Here is a 12,474-nt window from a genome sequence, read left to right on the forward strand (position 1 = left end):
GAAAGGTTAGAAAACATAATGATACCCATCTGAATTACTATTCTACTATAGTCTTTAAAAGGCCTTAACAGCACGATGAATTAGTATTCATTTTATAGATATCTAAATTTGTAAATATGTAAAGACAAATTAAGGAATCCACCTAAGATCAGGCAGAAAGCATACTTGTGGAAGTAAAACTCAGTTGCAATTCCAGGGAGTAAAATTATTTTATAGCATATTTTATAGCATATGCTTTCCTACTGTAAATCTGCATGACAAATTAATGTATCTGAAGTCTCGATCAATAGTTACCTTCCAGTTAAAATCAAGAACAAAATAAATTTCCTTAAGTTTAATGGAAATTAGAAACATGAGGACTCCTTAAAATTTACATCTTGCATAATAATATTCTAAGAACATGTTTCAATTATCTTTTATTTTAAAAAATCAACTATAATGAATTTTCATCAGGGGAAGTTAACAGAAATACTGCCCTAAAAATATCTGTAAAATCCTCAAATTTGTCCTTTCCTCCTTAATGAATAAATTAATAATAAATAATAATAAATAATAATAAATAAATTAATAAAATGAATAATGAATAAACCTCCACTACAGGTTTATGACCCATCTGCTTTGGTGGCATATCAGCTTTACAGATCTCAGACATATGTCCAACCCCAAGACCAAAGAATAAAGGTCTTTGCTTGCCTTAGGCCCTAGCCAAGAAACACTACTTAAAAGTTAGAGAAGTCTAATTTTTTTTTTTAAGGAAAAAACCAACACTATTTAAACCTCTTCCACTTTCAGAAAAATCTACATGTTCCTGAATAAGAAGGGCCCCAGTTTAAGTTATACCTTAGTGTGATATTTGTTTCAGAAGTGAGACAATGAATAAGTTACTGAGCCATAGGGGAAAGAACCTCCTGATCTTAATGTGTATCAACAGCCATTAAAAATATTCATATTCTCTGACTAGTAGTTGTAGTTATGAGAAATTAGCCTCAGGAAATAAAGCCAAACATAGAGAACACTATACCTAATTAGTGCTAAATATATATATATATCTAAATATATACATGATATAAAAACAGCATTATTTTTAACAAAAAGTCAAGATACCCATTCTTACTGTTATTTTTATTTTTATTTATTATGTATGTTTATATAAACAATATACATTTTTTATTGTTTATTTTTCAGAGAAAGAGAGCGAGCGAGTGCGCTTGCAAGAGCACAGGAGGGGCAGAGAGGGATACAGAGAATCCAAAGCAGCCTCCTTGCTGACAGCAGAAAGTCTGATGAGGGACTCAAAATCAAGAACGGTGAGATCATGACCTGAGCCAAAGTTGGATGTTCAATGGACTAAGCCACCCAGGTACCCACCCATTCTTATTGTAAATGTTTATGAAACATAAGGGATCCAAAGTAATAGTTATAAAAATACACAGATATGAAAAACATTTCTGATGTAAGGTAAAATGGAGAAATCAAGGTAAGAAATTTTACATTTGGGGGCACCTGGGTGGCCCAGTTGGTTCAGCACCCAACTCTTGGTTTTGGCTCAGGTAACAGAGCCTGCTTGGGGTTCCGTCTCCCTCTCTCTCACTGCCCTCCCCCTGCTCGCTCTCTATCTCAAAAATAAATAAGTAAACATTGATGTTTATGTTTACTTTTGAGAGAGAGAGCACAAACGGGGGAGGGCAGAGACTGAAGGAGACAGAAGCAGGCTCCAGGCTCTAAGTTGTCAGCACAGAGCCCAATGTGGGGCTCAAATCCATGAACTGTGAGATCGTGACCTGAGCTGAAGTTGCACCCTTAACCAAATGAGCCACCCAGGTCCTCCAATAAGTAAACATTAGGTTTTTTTTTTTATTTTACATTTGATTCTTATTATAGCTACATGAAGTTCAAACACACAAGAGAAACTAGAAATTAATACACACAATTTTATTATTTTTTCTTTCTATATTTTCTATAATAATGCTTTTATTTTTACTTAGCAAGAAAAAAAAAACCTAAATAAAACACCAAAATGTCTGATCCTGAGATCTGTGATCAAATTATTCCGTTGATAAAACAACACTGGAAAAACAAGTAAAGGGGGCACCCGGTTGGCTCAGTTGGTGAAGTGTGCGACTCTCGATCTCAGGGTTGTCAAATTCGAGCCTCATGTTGGGTGTAGAGATTACTTAAAAATATAATGTTAGGGGTGCCTGGGTGGCTCCATCAGTTGAGTGTCCCAACTCTTGTTTTTGGCTCAGGTCATAATCTCACACTATGGTCATAAGATTGAGCCCAAGCGGGGCTCTGCACTGGTCATGGAGCCTACTTGGGATTCCCTCTCACTCTCCCTCTGCTCTGCCCCTCCCCAGCTTGTACACACACTCTTCTCTCTCTCTCAAAATAAATGAATATTTAAAAATAAAATAAAATAAAATCTGAGGCACCGGGCTGGCTCAGTTAGTTAAGCATCCAACTCTTGATTTCAGCTCAGGTCATAATCTCTCAGTCATGAGTTCAGGCCCTGCCTCTGAGTCCACGCTAGGCAAGGAGACTGAGCTTGCTTGGGATTCTCTCTCTGCCCCCTCCCTTATCTCTTTTTATTAAAAAAAAAATAATAAAATAAGAAGAAGAAGAAAAGAAAAGGAAGTAAAACTTGAACTGACTTTATTAAAAGAGTTAATGTGGGGCGCCTGGATGGCTCAGCTGGTTAAGCATCCAACTTCAGCTCAGGTCATGATCTCATGGTTTGTGAGTTTAAGTCCCACGTGGGGCTCTGTGCTGACAGCTCAGAGCCTACAGCCTGCTCCGAAATCCGTGTGTCGCTCCCTCTCTCTCTGCCCTTCCCCTGCTCCTGCTCTGTCTCTCTCTCTCTCTCAAAAACAAACATTAAAAAAAAATTGTTGGGGCGCCTGGGTGGCGCAGTCGGTTAAGCGTCCGACTTCAGCCAGGTCACGATCTCGCGGTCCGTGAGTTCGAGACCTGCGTCAGGCTCTGGGCTGATGGCTCAGAGCCTGGAGCCTGTTTCCGATTCTGTGTCTCCCTCTCTCTCTGCCCCTCCCCCGTTCATGCTCTGTCTCTCTCTGTCCCAAAAATAAATAAAAACGTTGAAAAAGAAAAAAAAAAAATTTTTTTTTTAAAAATTGTTTTAAAGAGTTAATATGAATAACATTAAGTTGTAAGAACCTGTTAACACATATTAAAAAGAAATAATGGCACTTCTACTTCTTTTCGAATGAAAGCTTTCATCTTCCCCTTAATTAATTAGAGGCTTTCATGAATGGAAGAAAATACCTAGATTTACCTTGGAGAAAAAATATATACATATACCTGTCAGCTGCAAACACTGTTTTGATATTCAGACTGTGGCTTACAAATCAATAGTCACCAGCTAAGTATACCCTAAAAATTAGGCTATTAAAAAAATATGGGGCACCTGGGTGGCTCAGTCAGACAAGCGTCTGACTTTGGCTGAGGTCATGATCTTGCAGTCCCTGAGTTCCAGTCCTGCATTGGGCTCTGTGCTGACAGATTGGAGCCTGGAGCCTGCTTCAGATTTTGTCTCTCTCTCTCCTTGCCCCTCCCCTCCACACGCACATTCTCTCTCTCTCTCAAAAAATAATAAACATTTAAAAAATTTTTTTTAAATAGTACTTTTCAAAATTGTCAACCAATGTGTACATATACATATAAGGACACTGATTCATTTAAACATTTACTGAATGTTTACTAAGTACCAAGCATCTTGCTTGGTAATGGAATTAGTCTAATCTAAGGAAGACAGATCTTGCCTTGCAGTCTAGTGGCCAAGGGCTGAAAATGAAAACAAATAATTACAGTACAAAATAACAAATGGTTAAAAAACAGATTCACAACAAAGTAAGCAATAACCCTATCAGAGGATGAGACAAGACAGTGATAGGAAACAGAGGGCTATAAGAGCAACTTCTGGCTTCTAGCCTATAGCAATTGGGCCAAGAAAAAAGTCAGACATATTTAGGAGGCAAACCAAAGGACATAAGAACAAGTATGTCCTTAAACTTAGTGTATTTGCCAAGGGGTGCCTGGGTGGCTCAGTTGGTTAAGCGTCTGGCTTCAGCTCAGGTCATGATGTTGTGGGTCGTAGGTTCGAGCCCCATATCGGGCTCTGTACTGACAGCTCAGAGCCTGGAGCCTGCTTCGGAGTCTGTATCTTTCCCTCTATCTCTGTCCCTCCGCTACTCATGCTCTCGTTCTCTCTCTCTCAAAAATAAATAAACACTCAAAAATTTTTTGTAGGGTGCCTGGGTGGCTCAGTTGGTTAAGTGTCCAGCTTTGTTCAGGTCATGGTCTCATGGTCCATGAGTTCAAGCCTCGCGTCAGGTTCTGTGATGACAGCTTGGAGCCTAGAGCCTGTTTCAGAATCTGTATCACCCTCTCTCTCTCTGCCCCTCCCCTGCTCATGCTCTGTCTCTCTCTCAAAAATAAATAAAAACATTAAAAAAAATTGGGGGGGGGGCGGAAACTTGCCAAGAAGTCTTCTGGTCAAAATAAGTCCTTTTCTGTGAAATAGTTAAGGGTCAGTCTCCTTAAACGAGTCCAATGACAGCACTTTAGAGGCAGAATAATTCACTGGGGCCACTAAGCACATTATCAGAACTTCTCAATCTTTTTTTTTTTATTTTTTTTTTAATTTTTTTTTTCAACGTTTATTTATTTTTGGGACAGAGAGAGGCAGAGCATGAACGGGGGAGGGGCAGAGAGAGAGGGAGACACAGAATCGGAAACAGGCTCCAGGCTCTGAGCCATCAGCCCAGAGCCTGACGCGGGGCTCGAACTCCCGGACCGCGAGATCGTGACCTGGCTGAAGTCGGACGCTTAACCGACTGCGCCACCCAGGCGCCCCAAAACTTCTCAATCTTTTAAGAACATACCTTCAAAATACTCATTTCACGCTAGTAGTTTATTTATGTAAGAGGTCAGGTGTCATAGCTACTAGGTGATGATTTTTCCTCCTATTTGAGCAGCTGAAGACATTACTAATCAGAACTTAATGTGATAAGGATTGCAAATCTAAGGTGGCATGTAAAACTCTGTAGAGTTCAAAGTATACTCCCTCAGGGGCGCCTGGGTGGCGCAGTCGGTTAAGCGTCTGACTTCAGCCAGGTCACGATCTCGCGGTCCGTGAGTTCGAGCCCCGCGTCAGGCTCTGGGCTGATGGCTCAGAGCCTGGAGCCTGTTTCCGATTCTGTGTCTCCCTCTCTCTCTGCCCCTCCCCCGTTCATGCTCTGTCTCTCTCTGTCCCAAAAAATAAATAAACGTTGAAAAAAAAAAAAATCAAAGTATACTCACTCCTTGAACACTGAACCAATACAGTGATCTGTCTATGAAGCTTACTGCTGCCTTTTCCATCATACTCCAAGATGACAACATATTCAATCTCCTAGTGCACTAAAAAAGATGTTGCTATGGGCTGAAGTCACAGAAGCTACACATCAAAGTCACGGCTTTCACCAATTCCCGGTTCTACCTACAGGCTCGCAGTGAGACTCTAGCTGCTGTCTAGTAAGTATCAGTAATGCTTAACAATATTAAGTAAAATATTTTTGCAAAAAGAGTTTAACATATTTTAACATTTCAAAAACCACAAAATTACATTTATATTTAATGATTCTAAGGTACACAGGCACTTTTTATAGTCTACACATTAATATTCATACCATATTTGAAAGATAGGTAGATGGCTAATATTATTGACTGTTTAGAGAAAATTTAAAGAATTTCTCCAAAGTCACAGAGTAAATCAGATATAGATACAGAACTAGAAACTAAATGCCCTGATTCACATAATGGTGTTTACTACAATAGATAGATGCAACTGTACAAAAAAGTATTACAAACCCCATCACTCATTTTAAAACATATACCAAGGAGGGCGCCTGGATGGCTCAGTCAGTTAAGCGTCCAACTTCGGCTCAGGTCATGATCTCACAGTTCATGAGTTCGAGCACCATTGTTAGCTCCGTGCTAACAGCTCAAAGCCTGGAGGCTGCTTCAGATTCTGTCTCTCCCTCTCTCTCTGCCCCTCCCCCGCTCTCACTGTCTCTCTTTCTCAAAACAGACATTGGGAAAAAAAGTTTTAAACATATACCAAGGGGACTCCTGGGTGGCTCAGATGGTTAAGCATCTGACTCTTGGTTTTGGCTCAGGTGATGATCTCACAGGTTTGTGAGTTCGAGCCCCACATCAGGCTCCACACTGAGCCTGCTTGGGATATTCTCTCTCACAATAAGTAAGTAAACTTTAAAAAATAAAAATAAAGAAAAAAATAAAACACATACCAAGACAGATTTTTATAGTAAGCTAAACAAACAGCTTTGAATTATGTTTATATATATATATATATATTATATATAATGTAAATAACTTAAAACACTTAAAGACTTTTAGGGGAGGTGTCTGGGCAGCTAAGTCAGTTGGGTGTCCAACTCTTGATTTCCGCTCAGGTCTTGATCCCAGGATTGTGGAATGGAGCCCTACATTTGGCTCCCTACTGAGCATGGAGCCTGCTTAATATTCTCTCTCTCCCTGGCTTGTACTCTTTCTCTCAAATAAAAATAAATACATAAAGACATTTTCAGGTAGAAATGCATGTTTGTTATTAAAAAATGCTTGCCTGGGGGTACCCAGATGGCTCGGTGGATTGAGTGTCTGACTCTTGATTTGAGTTCATGAGTTCAAGCCCTGAGTGGGGGCTCTGCGCCGGCAACGTGGAGATTGCTTGGGATTTTCTCTCTTCCACTCTCTCTGCCCCTCCCCCACTTGCTCTCTACCTATCTCTCAAAATAAATAAATATATTTTTTAATTTTTTTAATGTTTATTTATTCTTTAGAGACATAGAGACAGAGTACTAGCAGGACAGAGACAGAGACAAAGGGAGACACAATCCGAAGCAGGCTCCAGGCTCTGAGCATGGGACTTGTACACACAAGATCATGACCTGAGCCCAGGTAGAACACTTAACTGACTGAAACACCCAGGCACCCCAAAAAATAAATATTTTCTTAAAAAGAAAAATGCTTGCCTGAACTTTTTTTTTTAATGTATTTATTTTTGAGAGAGCACTAGCACAAGCAGGGGAAAGGCAGAGACAGAGAGAGGGAGAGAGAGAATCCCAAGCAAAGCTCTACTGCCTGAACTTTTTCTAAACTTGTAACTTCATCAGTTTTTAATTTATCCCTTGGATTTTAGTTAGACTTTACTCTTAAAGGGCCCACCTACTGAAAATGAGATGTTATTTCTAATAGAAACCATGACATCTCCCAATTGTACATAATCCCTACATCGTCTGACTGACATCTAGGATATTTTGAAAGTGAGCAAAGATAAAGACCTTAAACAAGGGGCGCCTGGGTGTCTCAATCAGTTGAATGTTCAACTCTTGATTTCAGCTCAGTTAAGGAGTTTCTGCTATTGAGCCCCGCGTCCAGCTCTGTGCTGACAGCAAGGAGCCTGCTTGAGATTCTCTCTCTCTCCCCACCCCACCTCCAGATCGTGCTCTCTCTCAAAATAAATAAATAAACTTAGAAAGAAAAAAAAAAAAAGACCTCAAACAAGACTTGTGAATTCAGTCTGTTCATGTAGCAGTAGGAAAAGAGATATAAATTTCTTGACTGAGATGGTTTCACTCCCTTGACTGCACTGCCAGTGAAAATGGTACTGGGTTTTCCAAGCCAGTTAAGGAGTCATTTCTTCCAGGCACTGTCCTTTTGTCTTTCCTCTAGTAAAAGTAATTGACATGGGGCACCTGGGTGGCTCAGTCAGTTAAGCGTCCAACTTCGGCTCACGTCATGATCTGGGCTAATAGCTCACATCCTGGAGCCTGGTTCAGATTCTGTGTCTCCCCCTCTCTCTGCCCCTCCCATGCTCATGCTCTGTCTCTGTCTCTCAATAATAAGTAAACGTTAAAAAATAATTTTTTAAAGTAAAAGATAGGTCCCCAATCTACAAAAGAAGTGGAAGGTAACAGATAAGCTCTAGTATATGATATTTCTAATTTGTCTATAAGAAATAATTAAATGTAAAATGTCTTGGTTTAGAAATACCCCATTACATGCAAGACAACATACTTAAAAGCCCCTAAAAATTAAAATCTTTTATAAATTTACTTAACCATAAACTAAGCTAAGAAAACACAATAGAAGATCATGTGCATGGACACAGTATGATTCCAACATATCCACTTCAACTCCATTATCTGAAACCCTAACAACTGCTCTGAAACGCTAGGTCATAACAACATGCCAATCTGCCATGAAAATTTTCTACAATCTGTAATACGCAAAAAGTAAATTACCAAATACAACCCATTTTAGCATATCATTTATTATATTTTAGGATGTCTAAAAAAAAATCCCACGACAACTAATGAAAATACATATATCTGCTTTTATTCCTCTCCTTTTTGCATTTGCTGTCTCTTATTAACGCTTCCATCTGAAACCATACTTCTATGAGTTAAAAATTAGTATTTTTTAATTTGTACTTCTAGGAAAGCCTGAGTAGTGATTTTGGCTCTTTTTAGCCCCAAAAAAGTAACAATATTTTAATAATTAAAAAAGCATTTTGGGTGTTTTCAGTTGAACATGTAAGTAAAAACAAATGGGGAAACTAAAATAATCACTTTCAAAGATAATTTTTACCCATAAAAATTACAGAATACCTATAAAGTTATTAGTATAAAAAGCCAAGGGAAAAAACACGATTAGGTTTAAGTTTGTACCCAAACTAAATTTTCACATTAAAGAAGAAACAAAAACAAAAACAGGGGCGCCTGGGTGCCTCAGTCGGTTAAGCAACCGACTTCAGCCCAAGTCATGATCTGTACTCACAGTCTGTGAGTTGGAGCCCAGCGTCAGCTCTGTACTGTCAGTTCACAGCCTAGAGCCTGCTTCAGATTCTGTGTCTCCCTCTCTCTCTGCCCCTCCCCCGCTCACTCTCTCTCTCTCAAAAAATGAATAAACGTTAAAAAAAATTTGTTTAAAACAAAAACAAAAACCACTACCCAGAATAAAACATTTTAGGGAGGACTAAAAAAAAAAGGCAATTAACATTAAAGTAAAATTAAAACTAGTCACCTTCTACCAAAGACATATACATGTAATTCTTATAGAATCTCTACCTACAAACAAAATCAGAGCCTATATGAGCCAAAACTGTCACACACGCACACGTTTTTTTTTTGATGTCAAATAACATGAAGGTAAACAATTTTTTAAACATGATCTTTTTTTCAGCCTTTTCCATATATGGTCAATTTCACTAAATCTATTTCATTTATGTTCTACCTTCATCACAATACATCTCCATCTCTGTGCTCCCAAACTTTACTGCAGAAAAAGACAGCAGACTCAAGACACCCATACTCTTCTACAAAACTTTCAAGTAGACCAACACTAATATAAAACCCAGAAGCCCTTAGTGTACTTTCATTCACACCTGTACTCTCACATACTCCTCATCCTCAGAATGTAAAAAACACGTCAGACACCAAAATTCTAATGCTGCCTCCTTCACCCATCCTACCTTCATAAGGCTGACACAGTGGACTAAAGATGACTCTCTTCTTAGGTGTTCACATCCAAGAAATCAAAGCAGCAAAACAACAACAAAGTTATTTAACAAGATTTCTCAGGAGGACCAGGACATAAACTGGGAAGTAGCTGTCTCCCAACAGCCCCAGCTTTACCACACCTCCACGCCTCCCAAACTACCTCTTATTTACACTTCAGAAAAACTCAATGTTTCCACTAAAATGGTCTAATCTAATGAATCCTATAGCCTGCCCATCTCTTCCTCTACCCCTTTTCTTTCACCAGCAAGTCCTCACCTCTAACAGGAGAATAAGCACTAGAAATTAGGAGGGGGCAGGAAATGATCCCTTCCCTTCTCTTGCCAAGCCTTCTTTCCCAAGAGAGTTCGATATCATCTCTCTCCAACTCTCCCTTCAGCATTCCTTCTCTTCCCTCTCTGGGATGTTTCAGAAACTACCTATACCCCATTATCTCAAATAAACTCACCACAATCCTAAGCTCTTAAAATGGTTACAAAACAAAACAAAAAGCTGGTACCTCTGCTCTCTAAGTGTCCCAGTAATTCCATAACTAATACTACCCAAATATTTTTCAAAAACAAGCCCTTCTGATTCTTCAGCCCGTCAACAATAATCCTACACCCCAATATCCTCAGTTGCCCTCACAATCCTTCAACAGTATTTACAAAACTCGTAGTCTTTCTTCTACCCCTTTTATTGCTCCTATGGCTGTACCTAAAAATCCCTACATGTTGCAGGTATACCCCCTTTCAACTACTCCTCCAATAATATTAAATACCAGGGTAGCCCTTTCAACCCTCAAACTTTAAAATCTCAGTATTTTCTAACCCTTAATGGTATTTAAAAGTTATTAGTTCTCCTAGTACTAACAACTCCCAGATAATATTTTAAAATCCCTTCATATCCTTGTTATCCTATTTAACAGCTTTCCAGTAATTCCCAAAAACACTTGAATGCTCACATATCCCTTTCAACTACCTCATGTTTCTCAAATCCTTCAAAATTCTTGAACCCTTAGAGCTCATCAATAATCGCTATAAAACCCTCAGTATCCCTACTATTCCTTTCTGTCTTCATGTTTTTAAAAGGCCCTCGATACTCTGCTTCTGGATCTTTTAGCCTCGTACTAATATTGTTAATAAAGCCCTCGACATGCTGCTACACCCTTAATATTCACATTCAAAAATCCCTCGATAGCCTTGCGATCTACCGCTGTTCTCAAAGAGTAAAATTTTAAATTCCCTCACTATTCCTGCTACCCCTTCCAACACCCCAATATTTATATTTAAAAAGCCCTCGCTGTCCTTGCCGCCCCCCACCCCCACCCTCCGGTCGCACAGCCACACCGCCTCTACGCCCCTGCCTCTCGCCGCCCCCCCCCCGCCACCGCCCCCCCCCCCCCCCCCCACAATGGTGATAGTACTACAGAGAAGACGTCGCCGGGACCTCCGGACCGCGGCCCCTCCGCTCCGCCCTCCCCCACGCCGCCTCCCCTCCCCCCACGCCCCCGCGGGCCCCCAACGCCCACGTTCGCCGGTCCTGGCCCAGCCTGGCTCACTCACATCGGCTCCAGTAACTTGGCCAGCCAGGACTTGAGGGCATCCACATCCTCTATGAGCATGGTGCAGGGAAGGCGGGCTCGGCCGCCGGTCTTGTTCAGGCCTGCCGCGGGTCTCCCCTCGCCGCTTCCTCACCCTCTCTTCACAGCTCCCGGTGCCCCAGCCCACCGGGCATCTTAGGAGACTTCAACCTACTCCCCCGGCCGGGGCCTAACAGGAACTAACCCAAGAGCCCTCGCTCAACCTACCTTGACGGCTCAGGAGGGCAGGAGATAGCGTCAAGTGGCGGGCGCAAGAACCAATAGAAATAAGAGGGCCGTGCGCGCAGAGCCAATGAAAAAGCTCGCTCGCCCCGCCGGCAGGCCCTACCCAGCTAAGGAGGAGGGATATAGCAAGGTAGGTGGAGAGCTTACGTGAACTCCTGGTGCAAGATGGTATCTTGGAGAAGGTGCTGTGAGTCTTAAAGGGGCCGCGGCGCCTTTTTGACCACGCCGTCGCCCGCCGCGCAATACCGGTGTCTGCTACTGGGAGTGCCTGGGGGAACCCGGCAAGCCCCTCAGCCTGGTTCCTTCCTCTCGTTTTTTCCTGGAAACACACTTGTGTCCCGAAATGACTCAGCTGTAGTAAATCTGCAACACAACGTGCAATACGTTCACGTTCGACACATTGCACAGAATGCAAAATTTTACTTTTTTTTTTCCTTGCACAATCATTTTGCTCAGCACACATGCTTGTATTTTTCGCCGCTATGCTTAAGTTACGCAGAATGTTTCTGACAACCATTCCTTGGACTCCAGTAATCGTCATTTTTAAAACGTGGCGCACAGTTGTAAAAGGCTGAGGCCATTTCAGTTTTACCAGTATTTTTAATACATGCTTTATTTAGGAAAAAAAAGATTCTAATCATTTTTTAAATTCTCTGTTCACTGGATATCTAAAATTCAGTAGGGTTTTTTTTTTTTTTTTTGCAGGGAGAATTTTGGTCAGCAAAAAAGTTTTTAAAAATAATTTTTTTTTAAATCGAAATTACCAAAATAGGCAACTTAGTTTGTATTGGATAAAAAAATTCCTTTTGAAGTTTTGAAATTACTAGCTTGGCACTGGTCTTAGAATGCTTACTCAACAACAAATACTGAGCACCTGCTCTATGCTAGCACTGTGTAAGGCACCAGGATTCCAATGGTTAGCAAAACAGTCTCTCAGCTGAACGGTTTGTGGGATTGTGCAATATAATAATATTTTGAAAAATACCTGATGAGTACAAACCTCATATAAAAGAGATGGGTCAGCCCAAAATAAGCAAGTATACTTATCCACATAGAGCAGAAAAAAGCAAA

The 12,474-nt window shown here is 40.6% G+C and overlaps 1 protein-coding gene across 4 annotated transcripts in view; it reads right to left on the minus strand.

Moving 5' to 3' along the window:
* RBM27 (RNA binding motif protein 27) overlaps positions 1 to 11,392 on the minus strand; it is a 75,630-nt gene extending 64,238 nt beyond the window's left edge. For 3 of the 4 annotated variants that reach the window (XM_025924194.2, XM_086701281.1, XM_086701268.1), the window contains exon 1: positions 11,141 to 11,391. In XM_025924194.2, coding sequence (XP_025779979.1) covers positions 11,141 to 11,199 — 59 coding nt within the window. In that variant the 5' untranslated portion in view covers positions 11,200 to 11,391. Of the gene's footprint in view, positions 1 to 11,140 lie in introns of all 4 variants that reach the window. The other variant, XM_086701288.1, reaches the window with a different exon arrangement.
* Positions 11,393 to 12,474: the final 1,082 nt, after the last annotated feature.

The sequence above is a fragment of the Puma concolor genome, chromosome A1 (assembly GCF_028749965.1).
Source record: "Puma concolor isolate L17-30 chromosome A1, mPumCon1.1.hap2, whole genome shotgun sequence".
Taxonomy (NCBI): Eukaryota; Metazoa; Chordata; class Mammalia; order Carnivora; family Felidae; genus Puma; species Puma concolor.